This window comes from Cervus elaphus, chromosome X, assembly GCF_910594005.1.
Source record: "Cervus elaphus chromosome X, mCerEla1.1, whole genome shotgun sequence".
NCBI lineage: Eukaryota > Metazoa > Chordata > Mammalia > Artiodactyla > Cervidae > Cervus > Cervus elaphus.
This window is the reverse complement of record NC_057848.1, coordinates 87242074-87269441: the sequence shown is the minus strand read 5'-3', so window position 1 is coordinate 87269441 and position 27368 is coordinate 87242074. Positions and strand designations below refer to the sequence as shown.

General features: G+C 37.1%; 1 protein-coding gene and 1 non-coding gene across 3 annotated transcripts in view; one reads left to right on the top strand and one right to left on the bottom strand.

Moving 5' to 3' along the window:
* The window catches only part of DIAPH2 (diaphanous related formin 2), a 950551-nt gene that overhangs the window by 42727 nt on the left and 880456 nt on the right, over window positions 1-27368 (top strand). For both annotated transcript variants that reach the window (XM_043895289.1, XM_043895287.1), the window contains exons 2-3: window positions 16789-16821; window positions 19592-19768. In XM_043895289.1, the coding sequence (XP_043751224.1) occupies window positions 16789-16821; window positions 19592-19768 (210 nt within the window). The remainder of the gene's footprint in view (window positions 1-16788; window positions 16822-19591; window positions 19769-27368) is intronic.
* Window positions 13707-13839, bottom strand: LOC122691085. Its single transcript, XR_006340325.1, has one exon. It is a non-coding gene; the product is annotated as a small nucleolar RNA SNORA70 (small nucleolar RNA).

Here is a 27368-nt window from a genome sequence, read left to right as displayed (position 1 = left end):
GAGTTCCAGAGAACAGCAGTGATGGGGTCTTTTATAGTTACAGGGATTATTTTTATCTTTGGCTAGCAGATATTGGGTGCAGTTTCACAGTGTATGCAAATCAAGCAGGCTCTAATGGCTGTATATCTGCTTATTGGGGTGATATTTAAGACAATTAGATGTGTAGAAATTTGTATTTTGGAACCTGTGGACTTTTAATGGGTGTTAGCTGCTGTAAAGACTTCCCTGGTGGCTCAGATGGTAAAGAATCTGCCTGCAAAAGGGGAGACCTGGATTCTATCCCTGGGTTGGGAAGATCCCCTGGAGGAGGGCATGGCAACCCACTCCAGTATTCTTGCCTGGAGAATCCCAAAGAGGTGGACCACAGAGGGTCAGTATATAGAGGCCATTTTTTACCCATTTATATTGCATCAGTTCAGTTCAGTTCAGTCACTCAGTCGTGTCCAACTCTGTGCAACCCCGTGGACTGCAGCATGCCAGGCTTCCCTGTCCATCACCAACCCCTGGAGTTTACTCAGATTCATGCCCATTGAGTTGGTGATGCCATCCATCCATCTCATCCTCTGTCGTCCTCTTCTCCTCCTGCCTTCAACCTTTCCCAGCATCAGGGTCTTTTCAAATGAATCAGGTGTCATCAGGTGGCCAAAGTATGGAGTTTCAGCTTCAGCATCGGTCCTTCCAATGAATATTAAGGACTGATCTCCTGTAGGATGGACTGGTTGGATCTCCTTGCAGTCCAAGGGACTCTCAAGAGTCTATCCCACACTATTTAAGAGCCAGTCCCTCCACTAGGAAATCCGTGCTATCTAGTGGGAAATTACATACTTTGATAAATGCTATAATTAAGGTATGAACTAAGACCTTGGGAATGACATCAAGAAAGGTAAGGATAATAAAAAAAAAATACCACTTTTATGATGTTTCCAGATTCTTTAAAGCATATTCTCGCTGAGGCAAGGACTCAGAACTGTTGACTACTGTTGACAGACACCACACTTCATTGCCTTCTGAGTTTTAAAACTAAAACTTTGCTTCCCTTTCGATATCTGTGGCTTCCATGTTCATGTTTAGTCACTGTTCATATCCTTGGGCCAAAAGAAAGTTTCACTTCTACATTTCATATAAAAGAAAATGCCTCTCTTAGCACATTGTGTTATTACTAGAAAGGGAGGAGGTTACTCTAGTACCTTCCTAAAAGAAATGGTCACTATTTAAAAGCTTACCTAGGAAGGCATTTGTGTATAGTTTGCAAAATTTGAGATTTGAAGAACTCAGTGTATATCTGAAAATGGAGACTATTTTCAACTTGGTAGATGAAGTTGTACTTAAACTCTTAAACAGATTCACTCTAAGCACTTTTCACACAGTCTTTATGAAGAGATTTAGATCGTAAGACAATTTTTTTTAAATGGAAAGGGTTATATATTATCCTCTGTTCTCTGGTTAAGATACCACAGAAGCTGGATCCCCTCTTATCTTATACTGAAATAAGTGGCTGATTCTCTTTCTTCTGTTCCCTAATGTACCATTTCTAGGGTAGTCAACCCTGCCTGCAGAAAGGGAAGACCAGGTTTTTCACATCCTGGGTTGGAATGTATATTTTCTACTGAAAGTGTTTCCAAAGAGGATGCAGTTAGAATACTATTAGTGCTAGTCTAAAAGTGTATTATAGATGAAATAAGAGTTTGTAGACTTTGTAGACTGAATTGTGAATTCAGCCGTCACTGAGAACTTTCTCTCTATAGCAAAATATACTACCAGAACTGAGTCTGCACGAGTTGTTTCATAACTATAAAGGGCCCATGTGTGTCCAAAACTTTGATAGTATTGATTCCCCTGCAGAAGGGATAGACTACCCACTCCAATATTCTTGGGCTTCCCTGGTGGCTCAGACGGTAAAGAATCTGCCTGAAATGCGGGAGACCTGGGTTAGATCCCTGGGTTGGGAAGATCCCCTGGAGGAGGGCATGGCAACCCACTCCAGTACTCTTGCCTGGAGAATTCCATGGACAGAGGAGCCTGGCGGGCTGCAGTCCATGGGGTTGCAAAGAGTCAGACACGACTGAGTGATTAACACACATTGATGATATGGCCATTAAATAAGTAAATTTGCTGAAAATAAGCGTAATATTTTTTAGCAAATAGAATGATACTTGATGAGAACTCAAGGAATTTTTTAAAACATCTGGCTATGATTTTGATGCTGGCTCATTAATTGGGGACTAGAACTCATGATAATACAGTAAGAGAAGTTCTGTAAATCTTAAAGCACATCTATATTTATATTTCAGTGATGTACTTATTATAAATATTTCTGTCAGTTTCATAGTAACGTTTTTCAACCTTCCCAATCCCTAATTAACTAACCTATTAGGAAACCAAATTACTTAGCACTGTGGAAAATAGAAATTTGAACAAATGCTGTAAGTTGGGAACTTCTCAAATTGCCCTCTATAACTTGGACTTTCTCTGTTTTATCAAAGAGCACTGTTCATTGATATCTGAGTGTTACTGGCAAGTTTAAGATGGCTGAAGTATTATATGCTGAGATGTATATGTATCTTTTACTGGTTTTTAGGAACCTCCAGGAAAGAACTTGATTTTTCTGGTCAGCAGCCTTTGTTGGTGTCAAAGAATTGCAGAAGAGGTTAATAGCCCCATCATATTTTTCAGCTTTGTGCAGCATGTGATCTATATATTGACGGATAGGAGATATCACTGTTGTCTTAAAGTGTAGATGAAACTGGAAAAGTTTTTTTTTTTAATATAGAAATCATTTGACTGAAAAATGTCTGTGATTTTGCAATATTAAAAAAAAAAAAAGGGAACGTTTGAGTCATCCTTTTTGACCTGTACTTATGTAAGGACCATTATAGTAGTTTTTGAGTTGCCTATACCTTCTCAGGCAAAAAGTTAAATTGGTTTTTATACTGTAATTGATAAAGTGATTACATGTTACATACAGGGCTTCAGAGGCTAATATAGTTGCTAGTTTAGTTTTATAGTTGCAGTTCTTTTTTAGAAACTTTATTGAAGTATAGTTGATTTACAATATTCTATTAACTCCAGCTATATAGCAAAGTGACTCAGTTATACAAATATATATATTATTTTTCATATTCTTTTCCATTATGGTTTATCACATGATACTGGCTGTAATTCTGTGTGCTATACAGTAGGACCTTGTTGTTTAACAGGTGTAGTTGAGATTTCCCTGGTGGTCCAGTGGTTAAGAGTCTGCCTTGCAATGCAGGGAACGAGGGTTTGATCTGTGCTTGGGGAACTAAGATCCCACATGCCACAGAGCAGTTAAGCCCACACACCACAACTACTAAGGCCATGCACCACAACTAGAGAGTCTTTACACCACAATGATAGATCCTGCATGACACGATGAAGATCCCACATGCCTCAACTAAGGACCAAACACAGCCAATAAATAAATAAATATTAATAATATTTGAAGTTCTCAACTCCACCTCAATTGACAAAACATGAAAAGTCTATTGTGAAAAACACTGTTAGAGTGAAAGAAATTTGAGGTCTATCAGAATAAACAACTAATATACTTGTTGCTTTGCCTAAAATCATAAAAAAGTCAGGAATTTTAAACTACTTGTTAGTTTGTTATGATAGTATTTGTAAAACAGAGTGACATAAATGAGATTTTTCTGCAATGTGTTTTCTGCAATATTTTATTTTGACAGAATTTCTGTCACTATCTTCAGATGGAATTCCTTATCTAAATGGAAACTAAGTAAAGAACCATTTAAGGAGCCCTATAGGACAGAAGCTTTAAAGGGAGTTATCAGTAATCAACATAGAATCTGAAGCCAGTGAGGGAAAAATGGAAGGTTACCAACTTTAATAATTTTTTGCTAATCCTAAATTCTTTGAAAGATCCTTTTGAAGTTTTCTGAAATTTTAAATCATTTTTGTCTACCATATAGTCATGTTTTGCTTATGTTTTTAAGTGTTCAGTATTTGTTATAATTAGTTATTTTAAACGTCCTTCCTGTATGAGTCCAAATAAACTATTTTTGTTTTTCATGGGGGAAAGGTTGTCCACATTCACTTGGGAAGTCATTTTTACTAGTTGTACCTTGGGAAACCTGAGTTCCAGGAGCTAAATACCTGCTACACAATTGAACTTTTAGGTGACAACCCGTTTCTGATTAGGGAATTGTTTACAAATTCAAGAATTTTAGCTAAAAGCACTAATAGTGAAGTTAAATCATTGGTTGACTCTAGTTATCTTTTCCTCCAGAAAGTATGCTGTAATAATACCTTATTCACAACTCAGATATAATTTTCAGTTTTAGGAGATTCATACTCTTGAATCTTTGTGTTAGTTGCTCAGTCGTGTCCCACTCTTCGCGATCCCATGGACTATAGCCCACCAGGCTCCTCTGTCCATGGGATTCTTCAGGCAAGAATACTGCAGTGGGTTGCCATTTAGAGGAGTGAATTACTTTGTTTTGTCAGATTAATTTTGCAGCTACATCAGAAAACTAAATGATGTGGTTATTTATAAAAGTTTCTTGAAGTAGATACATGGCAAGTCATTCTGAGGTGAAATATCTCCAGTGATAATCATAGCCATTTAGAGGTTATTTTGTATTATAAAGATAGTAATCACAACAACAGATATTAAATTACTCTATTTAGTTGAAGCAACGATCATATGTTTGCATATAATTGCTACAATAACACTCATAATTTTAAGCAAAATTATATATAGTAACTGCCTTCTTTCTATTCCCATTGCTACCATTATAGCTTAAGCTCTTATCACCTCACAACTAGATCTCTCTCTCTCTCTGTCTCTCCTCTGTTTGCATCTACAATTCAGTAAATCATGACAGGTTTGGGTGCAATCAGTGCTAGAAACAGGGGGAAAACATTGAGGACACAGTGGGGACCAAAAAAGACCTAGTCTTCACTGCACTGAGTTTATAGTATAGCAGGGAATACTGGCATAGATAGGGAATTATAATTTGATGACTGAAATGTGTTCTAAAGGGAGAAGTCAGGAACCATGCGGGATTATAACAGAACCAGCTTCAGCTCAACTGAGACCTACAGAGGTGAGTAGGAGATGGCCAGATGAAGAAGGGAACATGGGGTGAGTGCTGCGAGCAGAGCAAAGTCTACATGGAAAGGCTAAGATTGAAAAGGAACTTGTGTTCTAACTGGTATTGTTATATATGATGAAGGCAGATTTCAGGATGTAGATAGAGGTTTTAGAGCTTGGGTTCTACTCAGACCTAAATGCTAATTGCAACTGTGTAATTTATTTTCTTTTAATATATTTGTGCATTTAGGCAAATAACTTGGTGACTGCAAACCTTGATTTCCCGACCTGTCAAATAGGACAGTGAATTCCTATGTCATAGGATTACTGTGAGGCTTTAAATGTGGAATGCATGGAAAGCTCTTGGTGTAGTGCTTGGCATAAAATAAACACTCAGTAAATTGTGACTAGTATTTAGATAGAATAGGTCAAACTTGCTGTTTTCTGCAAGCCTCCTTTTTAGCCTGTGATTCCTTCCTCAATCTATTCTGAATATTACAGCCTACGGCCCTTCTCTGAAATGCTAAAATCTGAAAGCTCTGAAAACAGAATTTTATCATTTGGCCACAAAATCCAGCCTGGCTTGAGGCCGTAGATAAACTTTACTTATCCTGTTTTGTGGAGTATTCATGTTTCCCTGCTAACCTTGAATGCATTTCATTTAGTGTGCTAGCCCAGATCCCACTGGGTGTGTTTTGTAATATATGGTACACATACCATATTCCTTTCTCAAATATGAATCACTTTGAATTCCAAAACACATCTGACTTCAAGGGTTTCGGATAGGAGATCATGGACCTATACCACCTGAAATCATCTTTCTAAAGTACCCCCTTCTCCATCTCTCTCTTAATCAGGACCTTCGATGGCTGTCAGACAGCCTAGACTACTCCTTGTGGTTTTCAAGACCATCTCTAGTCTGTCCCCTCTGTCAACTGAAAAAAAAAAAAAAAAAATATATATATATATATATAAAGCCATATATATATATATATATAGCTTTAAAGTTGAAAATTATGTTTTGTTGGGCAGAATTTCTTAGGACTTAAGCCCAGAAGACAGACTCTCAGATAACCCTGAGGGAGTACTCCAAAGAGGTAAGGGAGGAGTCAGGATATAAGAGTTTTGCAACAAAAACCGCGTAGTCACAACATCAAAAATTTACTGTGGATTAAAGAAAACCAGACATCACATTATGAATTTAGTGCGTTTCTAGGTATGGGAAGATGCAAGAGTCTGGGCTCACTGAGATCGTTCCTTCCCATATGCACCTTAACTATCTAGGGTCAGTATTCTGCTCTTCTCCATCGTGAATCCCTTCTGGGTGCACAGCCGGGGCTGCTGCAGTGGCTGTTGGCTTGATGGCAGCAACATCCTTTGTTTACTGATCTGGCAGGTGACATTTTTCATCCACACCATGCTACTTACTTGAAATTTAATACACTCTAACTTGAACCCTTTGTTTCCTAAGGCTGCTTCCCTAAAGTAAAATGCTCCCCATCTCACTTCCTTTTCCTCCTCTTTTTCTGGCTATTCAAATCCTACCCAGCTACTAGGGTATAATTCTTTATAGTTTCTTAATGGGGTTGCAAAGAGTCAGACATGACTGAGCAACTAACACTTTCACTTTTTTTTCAATGAAACTATAGTATTTCTTCTCTGAATTCCTATTGTACTTAATTTATTCACCACATATTTGAGCAGGTATGATGTGCCAGCTACTGTTAAGTGTTGGGGATCCAGAAGTGATTAAGACAGGAAAATTAAGGGCTCTGCTGTTATAGAACTTGTTTTCTAGAAGCTGGAACATAAGTAAATAAATAAGCGAACAGATAATTTCAGGTAGTGGTTCTGCTATGAAAATAATAAGTCAGGACATGTGACAGTGCCTGTGGAAGAGGAGGAGGTGGAGCAACATACCTCAGAATCTCTTCTGTGGTTAGTTTTCACTCCCTGGTTAGATTGTAAATGCCTTAAGGGTGGAGTCACATCTTAACTTTTATGAATCACAAAATGCTGAGCCTATGATGAGTTCTCAAACAATGTTTGGTAGAGACATCTGTCTTTCTTTAAAAAAAAAAAAAAGAAGGTAAAAATTTATTTATTAAATATTGAGTCCCACTTGGCTAACTCATTGATCTAAGAATATCTATTATGTACAAGGTACTATGCTGGGCAAAGCTGGCTTTCTTTTCATTTCTGTTGCTTTTTATTCATAGAATAAGAAAGAACTTTCATGTCCCAACAGTTTTCCCATTTGAAATGGTTTAGTATCTGCAGAAGGAGGTACTACTCTGAAAAAATCTGGATTATTCCTGCAATTGTTTCTAATTAATTCAAGTACTAATTGACTTCCAGTTCATTAGCATGAATTTTAAGGCCTAACCAACAAACATACATTTCTTTTAAAACATTTTTATTTCTCTATTAATTTCTTTTGATTGAGGTATAGTTGATTTACAGTGTTGTGTTAGTTTCTGGTGTATAGTAAGGTGATTCAGTTATACATGCATACATACATATATAAATTCTCTTTCAGATTATTTTCATTATAGTTTAATACCTGGTATTGAACATAGTTCCCTGTGCTATACAGTAGGACCTTATTGTTTGTTTCATATATAGTAGTTTATATCTGCTAATCCCAATCCCTAATTTATCCCTCCCCCCACCTTTCCCTTTTGGTAGCCATAAGTTTGTTTTCTAAAATACAAGTTTCTTGAACACTTCACCCCTAGTCCTTAAGCTACACAGAAACTAAATTACACAGAAGAGACAGCTGGATTCCCGTATCATAGACATCCCTCTTGTTAGTTAAAGGTTGAAGTTCATGGCAAGATAATTAATTTAAGCTTGAGAAGAACTTGTGACAGAGTTTTGAAACTTACCCAGTGAACTAACATGGTCTTTTGCTTCATGAAGAAAACTGAAGCCCTATTCTGTGGTGTCATATTCAATTTCTGGTAGATACACATTTTGTTCTTTATATTGAAAGAACATCTTGAGAGGCAAATCCCAAAAGGAGTTTTTTTCTTGTTATAAAAATGGTGGAAAGAATTATGATTTATAATAACCAAGAGCTCTGGTGGGTTAATGGCCACCCACTCCAGTATTCTTGCCTGGAGAATCCCATGGACTGAGGAGCCTGGCAGGCTACAGTCCATAAGGTCGCAAAGAGTCAAACACAACTGAGCCACTAACACTTTCACTTTCACTTCACTGGTGGATTGAATTTTGAGGCTTTTGATTTGACAGTACTTCTGAGATGGTGTCCTTTTGGTTACAGAAATAGAAAAGTATTGCTCTATTAAAATGATGGAATGGACACTTTGAGATGCTCCCAACATCAAAGTAAGGTGGAGAATTGGAGCTTTAATACCTGCGACTTAATCTTCTCAACTACAACGCTTTTGTCCTTTGAGGTCAGAGCCCTGTCTCTTTAAATCCCAGTGCCTAACACACTGCCAGCTGATCTATCTTCTGTTTGCAAGTGTTAATGGTGATAGAAGAATACAGTACCTAAGGGGACATGTGGACATCTGAAAATGCCCCTAACTGTTAGAAAAGAGATGAAAGAATGTTTTGGGAGTAATTTTAAATATAGGCAGTAATAGTTCAATGGTTTTGAAAGCCAAAATTTTTTCCTCCTGTCTTCTTAGAATCAAACCTCTATCTACATAGATCTCAGTTCTAAAAACTAGATATACCTTTCCTGATGAAACAAACACAATGGAGAGATACTCAATTAAAACAGTCTTTATAGTGAAGGATTTGAATGGGGCCAAACAAAATGTTCAACTTGGTTGCCAAGTGGTTAAATAGCCTTGGATTGCCTTGATTGATGTTACTGATTTGTAAAGTTCAGGGTGAATCCAGGATCTGAAAGGTTGAAAGGCAGTGCTTTGAAGAATAATTACTTCCTTCTATGACCGCTCAGTTCAGTTTAGTCACTCAGTCGTGCCCGACTCTTTGCTTCCCCACGGACTGCAGCACACCAGGCCTCCCTGTCCATCACCAACTTCCGAAGTTTACTCAAACTCATGTCCATTGAATCAGTGATGCCATCCAACCATCTCATCTTCCTCCTGCCTTCAATCTTTCCCAGCATCAGGGTCTTTTCCAATGAGTCAGTTCTTCACATCAGGTGGCCAAAGTATTGGAGTTTCAGCATCAGCATCAGTCCTTCCATGGACTATACAGTCCATGGAATTCTCCAGGCCAGAATACTGGAGTGGGTAGCCTTTCCCTTCTCCAGGGGATCGTCCCAACCCAGGGGTTGAACCCAGGTCTCCCACATTGCAGGCAGATTCTTTACCAGCTGAGCCACCAGGGAAGCTCTATGACTGCTGCTGATCTGAATAAGTGTCGGTCAAGGATGTCATCTAGAGATTTCAAACCCTGGCTCAGTGGTTGAGATGGATGGCCTTTCTTAAAGGCTTCCCTTACTTGGATAGTATATGGAGGTTGTAATAGAGTACCACCCGATCAGTCCTCTCAGGATTTCTCTATTGTGATTGTTCTTTTATTCATCTGATCTTCATCTAGACTACAACCTCCCTAAGGCACATACTCATCTTGTTTATGATTGTATTCCTAGTGCTCATCTCTGAACAGGTACATAGTAGGTGCTCAAATATTTGCTCAATTGAATTGAACATGCTTTTCTATATCACATTACCTCCACCCTTCTTAGAGATTAAGAAACTTAAGCTGGGTAAATAATTGCCTCTTCATCTTTATTGTGATGATCAACATATTTTCTCTAAAAGAGAAGAAAATAGTCAAATAGTGTGGCTAAATTTTTGAGTTGGTGGTGAGAGTTTTGAATTATATGCAATTTAGTCATCCAATTTCTGTGGTACTAGAGTAATTGAAAGATGTTTATAAAACATAGTATTACCATGTGACATTAGCCATAAGAGAGCTGAACCTTTACATCTTGCTGTTTTTGTTAATTTCTGCCTGATTGGGAAAATTAAAACTTTATTTTCTTGCAATAATGACTCCTGTATTTCAATCAGAACTTCAGCATTAGAGTTTTATAAGTAAATCAGCCCTTTTTCTTATTCTTAAGGGGTTGAGACCCTGGAGTGAAACTTTTACAATTATTCAGTACTCAGAGAGTACTGTAGTAAGCTATATTTAATATAACTGATCATAAATGAAGTTTCATAAACTCTAATTGCTTGACTAATTCACAAGTATATTGCTTTTCTAGAGTTGATTTTAATGAAAATATATGGTCACTATACTTACTGGTGTAATATGCCCTCATCCTAATGACCATTATAGTTAGATTTGCACAATAAAAGCTTACTAAAATGACTTCAATCAGTGCTTTTAATTCAGGGGTGTGACTCTAATAAACATTTTTGGGTGATCTTTTTTGTTGTTGTTTTAACTCCATAGTAGCTCTATAGTTTGTCCACAGGAGTAAAATCCATAATATCTGCTTGCAAGTGGTGTGAGAGATGCATGCACATGTATAAATTACATTCAGATAAAATTTGAGAGCTCATCCTTGTAGAACATCATTATAAATGAGACTGTATCTTAATACAACCATTTAAGAATGTTTTAAAGGTCAATTCACATAAAAAATGCCTGTGATTTAATCTTCTCCAAGAGATAACTCGTTATAGCTCTCTGAACTTTTTTTCATGTTGATGGTGTTTTTGTTATTGTTCTCCTTTTGTACCTTTCTCTCTTTTTTATTTATTTATTTTTGCTTTAGTTATGTTTACCAGTTTATTATAAAGGATATTGTAAAGGATACAAATGAACAGCCAAATGAAGAAGTATATAGGGCAAGGTCTGAAAGAGTCGTAAGCACAGGATTTTCTGTCCAGATGGAGTTTGGGGTGTGCCACCCTCCCAGTACATGGATACATTCACCAACCTGAAATCTTTCTGAACCCTATAGTGTAGTGATTTTTATGTCAATTTCATCACTGTACGCGTGATTGATTGACAGAATCCACAGTCCCTCTCCCCTCCCCAGAGGATGGAGGGCTGGGGCTTAAAGTTACAAGTTTTTAATCGTGGCTTGATCTTTCTGGTGACCAGCCCCATTCTGAAGCTGTTCAGGAGCTCACTAAGAGTTGCCTTATGAGAACAAAAGATTTTTCTATCATCCAGGAAATTCCAAGGGATTTAGGAGCTCTGTGTCAGGAACCAGGGGAAGAGACTAAACCTATTTATTATGTCACAGAGGGATAAATGAATATGTGGCTACACGAATGGATAAGTGAGTTCATGGACACATGGGTAAATGAATGGATGAATAGGTGGTTGGATAGATAATGAATATATAAACAAATGGCGAGGTAGAATGGAGGTGGATACGTGGATAGATGGATATTGTCTGGTGAATAGGTAGATGACATGGATTTTTAAAAATCTTTTAATCAGCAGAAATTAACTTGCATCCAAAGAACTGGCTACAAAGATGTCTTTGTATTTTTCTACTTTCCTCTTGCTTTCCTCCTCTTCTCCATCTTTTAAATTAATTTGTCTTGGAGTACAGTTGCTTTACAATGTTGTGTTAGTTTCTGCTGTATAGCAAAGTGAATTAGTTATACATATATCCACTCTTTTTTAGATTTCCTTTCCATTAAGTAACCACAGAGCATTGAGTAGAGTTCCTTGTGCTATATAGTAGGTTCTCATTAGTTAACTCTTTTATACATAGTAGTGTATATATGTCAATCCCAATCTCCCAATTCATCCCACTCCCCTTGATATCTATATGCTCCTTTCTCTTCTTTGACTAATGTGTAAATACAGTTGTGTGGCAGAAATAATTTATTTTCTAATGCAGATAACTTAAGTGTAATTTATACAATAATTTCAATGTATTTTTAATGTGCAGTGGCCAAAAATTGCCTCCTCCTAAATAGCAAACTCTTAAAATGTCCTTAAAGTTTTTTCTTTTCAATAGACTACATTTGTCTCTCTCTCTTTTTTTTTTTTCTGAATAGTTGTAGAGTTCTAAGTAATGGTGTCAAGAAGATATTTATGACAGCAGAGTTTTACATGAGGGAAATCTATGAGAAAAATATCCATATCAGTCAAATGTGCATAGTTATATAGGATATATACTCTAGTTGAATGAAACTTATAAATCAAGAAATCATAAGCAGAGTGTTTTTCTTTATGGTTCTCTGTCACAAGTAATTGGGATAATTTTTTATGTGAATATCATTTCCTCTTTGTCTTAAGGTGTTTTATCATTCAAAGATGGCTTTTAGGGAAAAAAAGTCTTAAGACAGTAAACAAAGCATAATTTTCCTCCATTTTTGACCAGGGGCCCACATTTGGCTTATTAATAACCAACCTTAAACTCAAGGGAAGCTCTGGAAGTAGAAATGTACCTAGCTGGATGGGCATTCCAATAGAGGGAAGAGTGGATGCTGAGACAGGACATAGGTAGGTGATGGGAAAAGGATTACCATTTTTCCATAGCATATAGATCATGAAGGAAGATGTAGAAGGTAGCCTAGGGCTGAATAATACAGGACTTTGAATGCTGTATTAAGGGTATTAGTCTTTATTCTGTCAGGAGCCATTAAATGCAGATGGGCAAGTAATAGTCATTTATAGTTTTTTTATTGAGTTCTGTGTGCAAAGCACTGCTCTAGGCTTTAGGGTTACATCCCTTCACCAAACAGATGAAAATCTCTGTTCTCACAGAGCTCACATTTTTAGTGGGAGAAATAGACAAAAATAAATTATAGACTATGTGAGAATGTGGTAAGTTTTATTGATAAAAGGAAAAGCAGAGTGTGCTAAAGCAGGTCAAGAGTGTGTGGAGGAGGTGGGTATTTCTGTTTAAATAGGATGGACAGAGTAGGTCTCCCTGAGCAAGAACTTGAAAGGGGAAGTGATGGAGGAGGCTATATGGATTACAGAAAAAATCCTTCCAGGCAAAGAGACGAGACAGTACATGGGGCTTATTGCCTTCTTGGGGAACGGTGAAGTGGTTGGTGTGACTGGAGCTGAGTGAATGAAAGAAACAGTAGTAGGAGATGAGGTCAGAGGGATATGGAGAGTGTGCAGCTCTGTAGGGCCTTGCAGACTCTTGTAAGGACTTTGACTTTCACTGGAAGTGAAAACAGGGCGCCACTGAAAAGTTTTGAGCAGAGGAGTGATATGATCTGACCTTTTTTTTTTTTTCCTAACTAAAGTCCATGGTTTATTCAGATTTCCTAGCTTTTTCTTTCTTTCTTTTTTTGGACTGGAAAGTAGGATTTATTGGTGTGTGTAAGGAGGCTTTCATGAATGTGGGGGCCGCCATTTGTCCAGAGGGCCAGGATTAGGGATGTATTTGACCACACAGCCATCTGGGATGAGCTGCTTTTCTGCCACCATGTTTTCAATTTCATCCATTTTAAACTTAGTAATTCCCCACTTCTTGGAGATGTGAATCTTCTGGCGACAGGAACTTGAACTTGGCCCTATGTAGGGCTTCGATTACGTGCTCATTGCTCTGCAGCTTGGTGTGGATGGATGTTATGACTTGGCCAAAGTGGACCCTGGCCATTGTGCCCTGGGACTTTCCAAAGGCATTGCGTGTATCAGTCTGGAGCCTAGACTGGGGACAGCATGCCAGTCATGAAGGTTCACTGGCAAGGGTTGTCTCCAAGGTCCCTTAGGGAAACTTGTGCAGGCAACAGCTGCATACACTACTGAGGAGGCTGCTGTTTATAGGCATTGCACACTGGGCCCCAATGGGGAATGAGCATGGTTGGTTTAACTGGCTGCAAACTGACTTGGGTTTTAACAGTGTCAGTTCGTCAGTGTGTTCAGAATTAACTGTAACAGGGTAACCTGGAAATAGGGACATAGGCTAGGGGGCTCTTACAGAAATCTAGGAATGAGGTGAGGCAATGGCAACTTGAAGCAGAAATTTGCTTTAAGAATGTTACTTTGGCAATGAGGAGAGAATTGTGGCAGAGATAATTATTATGAGGCCACTGCCATGACTAGACTCTAAATGGATGGTTCGTGTGAGAATGAAGAAGCAACTGCAGAAAGATCACCATGGAACTTGATAACTGTTTGGCTATAGGGAATTAAGGAGAGGGAGGAAACCAAGGTGATATGGAAGACTTAAAACTGGAGGAGTGGGATCCAGATGGTACCCTTACCATAAATGCAGCCCTTCTTTTTGAAAGTCTGTCCTGACCCTTTGTGATCATCCTTTGTGCTTCTGTAGTGTTTCTGCTAGGTTATTAATTGTCTACTCACTTTTTGCTACTATATTTCGCCTCCTATTACCCACCTTCCAGAGCTGAGAGAAGAGCTCTGATTCTTACAGTTGTGGCAGTATTAAGGTATAATTAGCAATTAAGAATAATGAAAGACCAAAGAATCTAAATTTATAGTTTGTATATGAAGAATAGCTGATTGAAGAACATTAGTATATATTGGTTAAAGTGAATTCAGTAGCTAATACGTAAGACGTGTTAGGCAGAGACTTTAGTTGGCAGGGGAATGCTCTTTGAGATGATGCTTGACCTTCTGTTAATGGTGACAAAAGGAAGTTACTCAAAGGAAAATTAAACTAATGGGGCTTGGGGCATATCTGTGAATTTTAGATTACCATGAACTGTTTCAATTCAGTAGTTCAACCCTAATATCCTACAGCTTAATTATACCAACTGAAGAAGCCATTGACCATTGCCTAAGAGTTAGTATCTAGTAGGAATCACATCTGTGGTCTGTGGTTGAGTCATTTAGCCTCCACAAGGTTCAGTTCCATCATTTGTAAATTGAGAGGTTTTGATCATATTATCTCAAATTTCATCCAATTTAATAGTGTCTAACTCCATATGGTGGAATTTAATATGGATAAAAAATGTTAATTTAAAAATGGAGAGTGGGGGTGGGAGAAAAGAACTCCAGTTTCATCCCATAAGACAAAGTGGAAATATTGCTAGCAATGCTTTTTGTTTGTTTCTGTCCCCTATGATTAAACTCAACATATATTCAATTGAGATACAGATTTAAAGCATTCAAGACATATGTATACCTTAACTTAGAGAACTGACTAAATTAAATCTTATTTCCCCCGAATTTACATTCTTACTTTGAAGATACATATATGCTTCTAATCTTGAGTTTATAATCCCAAAGGATGGAAAAAAATGAAAAGCAGTGGTTGCTTGAAGAACTGTAAAATAATAAATAACACAGGTGGACAGGTACATATTTGAATGGTAGCAGGGTAAGTGTGGCACTTGTGAGGCTTTGACATTTCTCACTCTGATGTTACATTACAGGAAATCATGAAGCTTGTCATTGTGCATAGAACAGTTTTCTGTACTCCACTGGGAAAATTAAAGAGAAATTACCAGCTAGAGATAGTCTTAGGGTGAATTGATCTCTCTTAAAAAGGCTTCAGTTGTGATATAAATACTCCCCCTTACTTTCTTTTTTATAGGCAGTAAAGATTGATTGGGGTTTGTGTCAGCAGGATGTGATAAAGACATAGTACAAAGATGTAGTAATGTAGATCCTTGAGAGAATCAACAGATTAAAAGTAGAAAAAGAACTACATATATAATAGCATATTTGTCCCAATTGATGGAGGGGAGGATGATTTTTAATATCATTTAGTTGGTGGTATTTGAAGATGATTTTATGAGACCCTGTGACCAAATACTTCTCACTTAAAACTCCTACTAGAATTCTTCCCACCAGTGAGCCAAATATTTTTCTTAGTTAAAAGGGATGTGAGCATGCATGATGTACATCATTCAGCTTCTATTGTAGAAAATAAATGTAGAGGATGTTGTAGAAGGGTTGATTTCTGTTCCTAACATGATTTTTAAAAATCTGTTTTTTTCCTAATCACATCTCTTAACTAGCACTTTAACATATTTATAATATAATGGCTTTCGTGCTCATCTTTTGTTATTCTAAGATCTTGAAGTATCTTCTGAATCTTGGAAGATTATTAAGTTGTTAGCTGTTACCTTGCTTACTTTAGTATTGCTTTATTACTGTAGTATTGCTGTACTATAATTCTTCAAGTAGTTGTGCCTATATATGCTGTACGGTAATTTTAATTAGTCACTGTATCTTCTTAACTGGAATGTACCATTTCCAATGATTCTTAACGTTAGAAGTAGAAAACCACATACAAAAAAAAGTGTTGAAGGTTTTGAGAAATGAGCATATATTAACAGAATCGGTAAGTTCAGTGTTATCTAGAATAGTTATAAAAGTGTTCTATAAATATCTATCCATAACTGAATTCTAGACTGAGCTGTTTCGTTGTATTTCACTACAATTAAATGTAACATTTTTCCTATTGTTCATGTTTTTAAAAAATGTATGTCTCTTAAAAATATGATTATTCATGCTAAAACTTTGAAAAATCTTGACAGGGCTTATGACTTTGTTATATCTTATGTCACATTTGAACACTGTGGTAGTGATATGTGATCCAAATCTGACTTTGGGAATTTGGGAGTCATCTTCAAAAACAGAGAGACACCCCCTCCACCAAATCGTCATTTTTAATCCTTAAAAAGTTTTTTTCTCTTGTAAAGAATTTTTGTGTTTATATGATATATTTAAATTTTCTAATTCTTTTTGAAGTGTTTTAGTTGATAAAAGAAAAAATGAGAATCATTCAGGTATTTTCTTGTTTTATCTGTGAATTTCTCTTATCTGACAGGTTTTTTTTTTTTTTTTGGTTTTAATAGAACATTCAAATAAAAACTTTGGCAGATGATGTGGTAAGGTGGACTTAGTAGCATGTTATTATATTACTTATGCATGTTGCTTTTTTATTAAAGTGGGTGGACATTAAAGCATTGATATATGTAATAATATAAAAAGTCTAGATGTTTATAAAGTACAGTAGATGGAAGAATTGTCAATAAAAAAAAGCAGATGTCTGCAAAAAAATCAGACTTTTCTTTTTCTGAATGTAAACAGAAACAACTGTATGAGATCTCAAAATAATTTTGATATTGCCATCCTGATACACCTTAAGCAATTAAAAAACCTATATGAATCTAACTCTGGAAAGCACAAATGTTTCCTTTCTCAATAGCCATGTAAATTGGCCCTGAATATGTTAAGTATTAATATTAACAGTAAAGGAAATTAATTTAAAATAGAAAGGAAGTTAAGTTCATTGTGTTAGTCAGAAATGTGCTATTAAATTTAAAATCCTCGAGTATTTTTGAGCTAAGTCTATTGTAGTAAAACTTATTAAAAGTTATGGGCTTAAAATTTAAATGTGCCCTTAAATAGCTAATTCCCTGATGGCTCAGATGGTAAAGCATCTGCCTACAATGTGGGAGACCTGGGTTTGATCCCTGGGTCAGGAAGATCCCTTGGAGAAGGAAATGCCAACCCACTCCAGTACTCTTGCCTAGAAAATCCGATGGATGGAGGATCCTGGTAGGTTACAGTCCATGGGGTTGCTAAGAGTCAGACACGACTAAGCGACTTCACTTAATAGCTAAACTTTTAAAAAAGGTATTTTAAGCAGTGTCATTTTCTCTGTGAAATTACCTATCTACAAATAATGTAGAATATTATTCATGATTTAAGGAAGTGAAAGTATATGGCTTAATTTTATTTTCTTATCAAGATATAGCTGAAAGCAAAAGCCAATTTTCTAGATCGAAGTGAATGGCATAGTGGAAGATCAAATATATATGTAAATAATGCTATTCAGTAAAAATAAGCCAGCACTGCAAAAGTAAATATTAAGTGATATGAAAGGAGAGGAATAGAAATATGTTGATTTAATGGTCGATTGCATATTTAAATGCTTTTATGTCCACCATATCTTTTAGTAAAATTTGATTCTTGGTTATGTACTCGGCTTATTTGGGATTGCTTAATACTTTTTTCTTGAGTTGTTTGAAGATATACTACATATCTAATCCAACTTAATTTTCCTCAAAGACTTTCAAATTTAAAAGAAAATTGGAAAATATAGAAGATGATTTGAAGAAGTGAATCTTCATTTGACCACTGGGCTAGGAACCAGGGACTTGTCAATTTAGCAAGTCACTTTTTCTGTGAAATGAGTGTCAGCCTAAATGGTTTTTCAAGTTTCTTCCTGGCTCTAAAATATTTTGATTTACATAATCTGTTTGTAAGCAACCGTGTACTAAGATCATTTTTGGAATCCTAAATAAGCTGCTTAAAACTGCTCATATTTCTTTCAAAGTACACCTTTTTATAAAAAAGAAAGTGTTCTTTGAATGAAAATAAAAGATATGTTTTTTTTTTTTTTATGCGGGTCAACAGTAGTTGACAAAATTGTGGTAAGAATGTCTGCAATGCTTTTTGTATTGTTGAAGTGATTTATAAGCACTTGATAACATGGCAGTGACAGGCACTGACATCCTATCTAACATATCTGCTTGTCTGACATGAGCTGACAGTAATGCATGTGCTTCTTAACAGAAACCAGAATAAAATCGAGTTGCATTCAGTTTTCTGGTCATTACTAATTTTTGATGTTCAGCGTGCTGTGGTTTAAAAGAGAATGGCCTGTTTACAGGCAACTGGAGTTGTTAACTCACTTTATGTGAAATTGCAAGCTAATTATAAGAGATAGTGCATGGAATCAATGGTTCCGAGTCAATATCCATAACATGGCAAGTTCTTCATAGTAGTGTTTTAGGAATAAGATATTTCTGTTCGTGTTATATTTCCAGAAAATGGAATAGATAATGTTTTTAATTTTGTTCTGCTTCCTTGTTGGTCCCACTTTTTAGGGAGGAAAAAGGTGAGGGTAATAATAGTAAAAATAGCAATAGTAATAAATAGCAGCTAAGTACACTATACATGTATCTTTAGATCTCACAATAACTCTTTTCTCACTTTCTCTCTCTCCCCTCCCTTCTTCCCTTCCCTTCCCTTCCTTCCTTGTATATGTATTAACTTGTTACCCTATTTTAGACATGAAGAGACAGTTGGAGACCAAGGAGTTTGCACAGGGTAACCGACCTAGTGAATTGCAGATTGAAACCCAGGGAGTCTGGCTCCATAGTCCATGCTCTTAACCATTATATTCTACCACTACATTGCCAAAGTGCTCATAGATACTTGTCACAATTATTTTGGCACTTTGAAGAAGAGAAATGTTAGTATAATTTCCCCCTTAGAATTGAATATTCTTTTCTTTTTCTTCCCTCATAGTTTCAAAGTTGCTGCCAAAGACACATTCTCCCTCAAACCACCACATGACTTTGAGACCAGACTTTTCTCACCTATTTACTGTGCAAAACAGCAATGACAAGGACCTAAGTTTCACTTTTGAGGAATACTTTTCACCCCCTAGATTTCTGAGGCTATCGAGCTATTTCAGGGTTTCACAGTAGTACAGTATCTAAGTGGAGCTTGCTGCTTAAAATAACATTTTGTCAAAAAGACAATAATAATATATATTATCCTAAGTGCCATTTTGATATTTTGGTTCTTCACGTTGGTGATTCTTGATCTCTTCCTTAGGGCTTCTTGTTTTGTTTCTGTTTGCAGCGTGATCGAATTACAAGTTTCAGAAAATCTACTGTAAAAAAGGAAAAACTTCTTATACAACATCCTCTTGATTCTCAAGTTGCGATGAATGAGTTTCCAGCTGCTCAGCCATTATACGATGAACGATCTTTGAATTTGTCTGAAAAGGAAGTACTGGATTTATTTGAAAAAATGATGGTAAGTTAGACCCCCTGATTTTGTTATAATTTTCAAGTGCATAGCACTGGGTTGTAAGTAGGGCTGTTTGTATGGACTGTATTTATATCACATAAGGGAGAGGCCAGAAACTTGTTGATATAACAAAACTGTTTTTAAAAGTATCTGTTTTTTTGAGCTATAATATGTTTGTCTCTTCCACTATGAGCTCTGAAAAGAGGGACTGTCTTATTTATTTTCATTCTCTGTTATTCAGTAGTCTGTGGCACGTTGGATCAGTTTTTTAACTACCTAAATTGTGCTTCTCTTCCATAAAGCAAAACAGGCCTAAGTCTACTTCTCTGAAAACAATATAAGGTATCTTGTTAGGTATATGAAATAGAGTCTAGAGGACACAGTGTTGTAAAAAAAAAAAAAATAGAGGCGACAGAAGAATTAATTCCTCCAAGTTTGTTTTATTATCAATAGTCATACCATCTGTATTTTCTAGCATGCTACTTTTTTTTTTGGCTTTTATTTATTTATTTATTTTTCCATTTATTTCTATTAGTTGGAGGCCAATTACTTTACAATATTGTAGTGGTTTTTGCCATATATTGACATGAATCAGCCATGGATTTACATGTATTCCCCATCCCGATCCCCCCTCCCACCTCCCTCTCCACCCGATCCCTCTGGGTCTTCCCATTGCACCAGCCCTGAGCACTTGTCTCATGCATCCAACCTGGGCTGGTGATCTGTTTCACCCTTGATAATATACGTGTTTAGATGCTGTTCTCTCAAAACATCCCACCCTCGCCTTCTCCCACAGAGTCCAAAAGTCTGTTCTGTATATCTGTGTCTCTTTTTATGTTTTGCATATAGGGTTATCGTTACCATCTTTCTAAATTCCATATATATGTGTTAGTATACTGTATTGGTCTTTATCTTTCTGGCTTACTTCATTCTGTATAATGGGCTCCAGTTTCATCCATCTCATTTGAACTGATTCAAATGAATTCTTTTTAATGGCTGAGTAATATTCCATGGTGTATATGTACCACAGCTTCCTTATCCATTCGTCTGCTGATGGGCATCTAGGTTGCTTCCGTGTCCTGGCTATTATAAACAGTGCTGCGATGAACATTGGGGTGCACGTGTCTCTTTCAGATCTGGTTTCCTCAGTGTGTATGCCCAGCAGTGCGATTGCTGGGTCATATGGCAGTTCTATTTCCAGTTTCTTAAGAAATCTCCACACTGTTCTCCATAGTGGCTGTACTAGTTTGCATTCCCACCAACAGTGTAAGAGGGTTCCCTTTTCTCCACACCCTCTCCAGCATTTATTGCTTGTAGACTTTTGGATAGCAGCCATCCTGACTGGTGTGTAATGGTACCTCATTGTGGTTTTGATTTGCATTTCTCTGATAATCAGTGATGTTGAGCATCTTTTCATGTGTTTGTGAGCCATCTGTATGTCTTCTTTGGAGAAATGTCTGTTTAGTTCTTTGGCCCAGTTTTTGATTGGGTCATTTATTTTTCTGGAATTGAGCTTCAGGAGTTGCTTGTGTATTTTTGAGATGAATCCTTTGTTTCTTCATTTGCTATTATTTTCTCCCAATCTGAGGGCTGTCTTTTCACCTTGCTTATAGTTTCCTTTGTTGTGCAAAAGCTGTTAAGTTTAATTAAGTCCCATTTGTTTAGTTTTGCTTTTATTTCCAATATTCTGGGAGGTGGGTCATAGAGGATCCTGCTGTGATTTATGTCAGAGAGTGTTTTGCCTATGTTCTCCTCTAGGAGTTTTATAGTTTCTGGTCTTACATTTAGATCTTTAATCCATTTTGAGTTTATTTTTGTGTATGGTGTTAGAAAGTGTTCTAGTTTCACTCTTTTACAAGTGGTTGACCAGTTTTCCCAGCACCACTTGATAAAGAGGTTGTCTTTTTTCCATTGTATATTCTTGCCTCCTTTGTCAAAGATAAGGTGTCCATAGGTTCGTGGATTTATTGCTGGGCTTTCAATTCTGTTCCATTGATCTGTATTTCTGTCTTTGTGCCAGTACCATACTGTCTTGATGACTGTGGCTTTGTAGTAGAGTCTGAGGTCAGGCAGTTTGATTCCTCCAGTTCCATTCTTCTTTCTCAAGATTGCTTTGGCTATTCGAGGTTTTTTGTATTTCCATACAAATTGTGAAATTATTTGTTCTAGTTCTGTGAAAAATACCGTTGGTAGCTTGATAGGGATTGCATTGAATCTATAAATTGCCTTGGGTAGTATAGTCATTTTCACAATATTGATTCTTCCAATCCATGAACACGGTATATTTCTCCATCTGTTTGTGTCCTCTTTGATATCTTTCATCAGTGTTTTATAGTTTTCTATGTATAGGTCTTTTGTTTCTTTAGGTAGATATACTCCTAAGTATTTTATTCTTTCTGTTGCAATGGTGAATGGTATTGTTTCCTTAATTTCTCTTTCTGTTTTCTCATTGTCAGTGTATAGGAATGCAAGGGATTTCTGTGTGTTAATTTTATATCCTGCAACTTTACTATATTCATTGATTAGCTCTAGTAATTTTCTGGTAGAGTCTTTAGGGTTTTCTATGTAGAGGATCATGTCATCTGCAAACAGTGAGAGTTTCACTTCTTCGTTTCCTATCTGGATTCCTTTTACTTCTTTTTCTGCTCTGATTGCTGTGGCCAACACTTCCAAAACTATGTTGAATAGTAGTGGTGAGAGTGGGCACCCTTGTCTTGTTCCTGATTTTAGGGGAAATGCTTTCAATTTTTCACCATTGAGGGTAATGCTTGCTGTGGGTTTGTTTACGTTGAGGTATGTTCCTTCTATTCCTGCTTTTTGGAGAGTTTTAATCATAAATGGATGTTGAATTTTGTCAAAGGCTTTTTCTGCATGTATTGAGATAATCATATGGTTTTTATCTTTCAATTTGTTAATGTGGTGTATTACATTGATTGATTTGTGGATATTAAAGAATCCTTGCATTCCTGGGATAAAGCCCACTTGGTCATGATGTATGATTTTTTTAATATGTTGTTGGATTCTGTTTGCTAGAATTTTGTTAAGGATTTTTGCATCTATGTTCATCAGTGATATTGTCCTGTAGTTTTCTTTTTTTGTGGCATCTTTGTCTGGTTTTGGAATTATGGTGATGGTGGCCTCATAGAATGAGTTTGGAAGTTTACCTTCTTCTGAAATTTTCTGGAAGAGTTTGAGTAAGGTAGGTGTTAGCTCTTCTCTAAATTTTTGGTAGAATTCAGCTGTGAAGCCATCTGGTCCTGGGCTTTTGTTTGCTGGAAGATTTCTGATTACAGCTTCGATTTCCTTGCTTGTGATGGGTCTGTTAAGATCTATTTCTTTCTGGTTCAGTTTTGGAAAGTTATACTTTTCTAAGAATTTGTCCATTTCCTCCAAGTTGTCCATTTTATTGGCATAGAGCTGCTGGTAGTAGTCTCTTATGATCCTTTGTATTTCAGTGTTGTCTGTTGTGATCTCTCCATTTTCATTTCTAATTTTGTTGATTTGGTTCTTCTCCCTTTTTTTCTTAATGAGTCTTGCTAACGGTTTGTCAATTTTGTTTATTTTTTCAAAAAACCAGCTTTTAGCTTTGTTGATTTTTGCTATGGTCTCCTTAGTTTCTTTTGCATTTATTTCTGCCCTAATTTTTAAGATTTCTTTCCTTCTACTAACCCTGGGGTTCTTCATTTCTTCCTTCTCTAGTTGCTTTAGGTGCAGAGTTAGGTTATTTATTTGACTTTTTTCTGGTTTCTTGATGTAAGCCTGTAATGCTATGAACCTTCCCCTTAGCACTGCTTTTACAGTGTCCCATAGGTTCTGGGTTGTTGTGTTTTCATTTTCATTCATTTCTATGCATATTTTGATTTCTTCTATGATTTGTTCGTTGTTCAGAAGCGTGTTATTTAGCCTCCATATGTTTGAATTTTTACTATTTTTTTCCTGTAATTGAGATCTTATCTTACTGCACTGTGGTCAGAAAAGATGAATGGAATGATTTCAATATTTTTGAATTTCCCAAGGCTAGATTTATGGCCCAGGATGTGATCTATTCTGGAGAAGGTTCCGTGTGCACTTGAGAAAAAGGTGAAATTGTTTGCTTTGTGGTGAAATGTCCTATAGATATCAATTAGGTCTAGCTGGTCCATTGTGTCATTTAAAGTTTGTGTTTCCTTGTTAATTTTCTGATTAGTTGATCTATCCATAGTTGTGAGTGGGGTATTAAAGTCTCCCAGTATTATTGTGTTACTGTTAATTTCCTCTTTCATACTTGTTATCATTTGCCTTACATATTGCGGTGCTCCTGTGTTGGGTGCATATATATTTATAATTGTTATATCTTCTTGGATTGATCCTTTGGTCATTATGTAGTGTCCTTCTTTGTCTCTTTTCACAGCCTTTATTTTAAAGTCTATTTTATCTGATATGAGTATTGGGACTCCTGCTTTCTTTTGGTCTCGGTTTGCGTGAAATATTTTTTTCCAGCCCTTCACTTTCAGTCTGTATGTGTCTCTTGTTTTGAGGTGGGTCTCTTGTAGACAGCATATATAGGGGTCTTGTTTTTGTATCCATTCAGCCAGTCTTTGTCTTTTGGTTGGGGCATTCAACCCATTTACATTTAAGGTAATTATAGATAGGTATGGTCCTGTTGCCATTTACTTTGTTGCTTTGGGTTCACGTTTATACAACCTTTCTGTGTTTCCTGTCTAGGGAAGATCCTTTAGCATTTGTTGAAGAACTGGTTTGGTGGTGCTGAATTCTCTCAGCTTTTGCTTGTCTGTAAAGCTTTTGAATTCTCCTTCATATCTGAATGAGATCCTTGCTGGATACAGTAATCTAGGTTGTAAGTTATTCTCTTTCATTATTTTAAGTATGTCCTGCCATTCCCTTCTGGCCTGAAGGGTTTCTATGGATAGATCAGCTGTTATCCTTATGGGAATCCCTTTGTGTGTTATTTGTTGTTTCTCCCTTGCTGCCTTTAATATTTGTTCTTTGTCTTTGATCTTTGTTAATTTTATTAATATGTGTCTTAGGGTGTTTCGCCTTGGGTTTATCCTGTTTGGGACTCTCTGGGTTTCTTGGACCTGTGTACCTATTTCCTTCCCCATTTTAGGGAAGTTTTCAGGTATTATCTCCTCGAGTATTTTCTCATGGCCTTTCTTTTTGTCTTCTTCTTCTGGGACTCCTATGATTTGAATGTTAGGGTGTTTCACATTGTCCCAGAGATCCCTGAGGTTTTCCTCATTTCTTTTGATTCTTTTTTCTCTCTGCTTCATTTATTTCCACCATTTTATCTTCTACCTCACTTATCCTGTCTTCTGTCTCTGTTATTCTACCGTTGGTTCCCTCCAGAATGTTTTTGGTCTCATTTATTGCATTATTCCTTTTTAATTGACTCTTTTTTATTTCTTTTATTTCTATCCTTGTCTCCAGGCTATTTATCTGTATCTCCATTTTGTTTTCAAGATTTTGGATCATTTTTATTATCATTATTCTAAATCCTTTTTCAGGTAGATTCCCTATCTCCTCCTCTTTTGTTTGCCTTGTTGGGCATTTTTCATGTTCCTTTACATGTTGGGTATTTCTCTGCCTTTTCATCTTGTTCAGATTGCTGTGTCTGGAGTGGGCTTTCTGTATTCTGGTGGTCTGTGGTTTCTTTTTATTGTGGAGGTTTCACCCAGTGGGTGGGGTTGGATGATTGGCTTGTCAAGATTTCCTGGTTAGGGAAGCTTGCATCGGTGTTCTGGTGCATGGAACTGGATTTCTTCTCTCTGGAGTGCAATGGAGTGTCAAGTAGTGAGTTTTGAGATGGGTCTGTGTGTTAGGTGTGACTTTGGGCAGCCTTTATGTTGATGCTCAGGGCTATGTTCCTGTGTTGCTGGAGAATTTGCGTGGTATGTCTTGCTGTGGAACTTATTGGCTCTTGGGTGGTGGTTGGTTTCAGTGTAGGTATGGAGGCTTTTGGATGGTCTCTTATTACTTAATGTTCCCTGTATTCAGGAGTTTTCTGGTGTTCTCAGGTTTTGCGCTTAAGTCTCCTGCCTCTGGATTTTAGTCTTATACTTCCAGTAGTCTCAAGCCTTCTCCAACTATACAGCACTGATAATAAAACTTCTAGGTTAATGGTGAAAAGATTGTCCACTGTGAGGACATCTAGAGAGGTTCACAGAGTTACATGAAGAAGAGGAGAGGGAGGAGGGAGATAGAGATGAGCAGGAGCAGAAAAAGGGGGACTCAAGAGGGGAGAGACAGATCTACCCAGTTCTCTGTTCCCATAGTGTTCTCCATAGCCCAGACACCCACAGAGATTCACAGAATTGGGTTGGAAAGAGAAGGGGGAGGGAGGAAATAGTCGTGATCTGAAGGCGAAAATGGAGAGTCAAAAGTGGGAGAGGAAAAAAAAAAGTGGGAGAGAATAATCAACACACTCCTGAGTAAAAATAAGTACTGAATATTGGATTCTTAAATGTCCAAAATTGATATCAAATACTGAAAAACAATGATTAAATCTAGAGTAGAGGATAGACTCTTAAAAATACCATATTAAAAATAAAAACAAAAACACACAAAAATTTTAGAAATATATATGAAGTTTGGTTTAAAAATAGGGCCTCTTTTTTTTTTTTTTTTTTGCAAGGTTATCGTGAAATGAAAATGAAGGAGAAATAGAGGAGTAATAGAGGACTTTTGAAGAAAATAAGAGAAAAAATTTAAAAAAACATTTTTTTCTAATTAAAACAATAATAAAAATATATGAAAATGAAAATGAAAGTTAAGGAGTAATGGAGGAGTAATAGGGAATTTTAAAAGAAAATAAAAGAGAGAAAATTAAAGAAAAGAAAAGATTTTTTTTATTTAAAAAAAAAGTAATAATAGATCTAGGAATTTCTCTGGAGCTGTTGCGGTCAGTGTGGGTTCGGTTCAGTTTCAGATAGCTCCTCATTCCAGCTTACACTTTTCGATATCTATAGGCCCCTTCAGGTGTAGTCGGTGTTGCCTAAGGGATTTTAATCTGTTGCACCGGTTACTTCTGAAGCGGTTCCCTTTGTTTATTTGGCTTCTGTTTGCTGGTCTCTTCAGTGTCTAATTTCCACCCTGACACACGCGGGCGGAGGTGGTCTCTTGTTTAGGTTCGCTTGTTCAGTCGTGCTGTGGGGAGGGAGGGGGGCTGCAGACAAATGTCACTGGCCTGTGTGGGGAGCACTTGCAGTGTTCTGGCCACACTGGGTTTGCCCCTGCTCACGGGTGTGTGCTTTCCCCGTCTACACTGCTCAGGCTCCCGGCTGGAGCGGGCCCTGCGTTGCGTGTGGTTCCAGTTTTCGGGTACTCCACAAAAGTGTGGACTCGGTTGGGCCTGCGTTTTGTGCCTTCCCTGGCCGAGCAGCTCAGGCAGCCAGGAGCTTGACGAGCGCAGTCTCCCTGGGTGCCGTGCACCTTATCCCCTCCCTGGTCCCAGCCTCAGTTTCTGCGCGTGCCAGTCGGGTGCGCCTTGTGTCTGTTCTTGGGAGCTGGCCTCTAGCTGCGACCCTCCTGGCGGATGTCGACCATCCAGAATCTCAGGAAGTCTTTGGTTAGAAACTGGGAGCCTGTTTGCAGTTTGGTAGGGGATGCT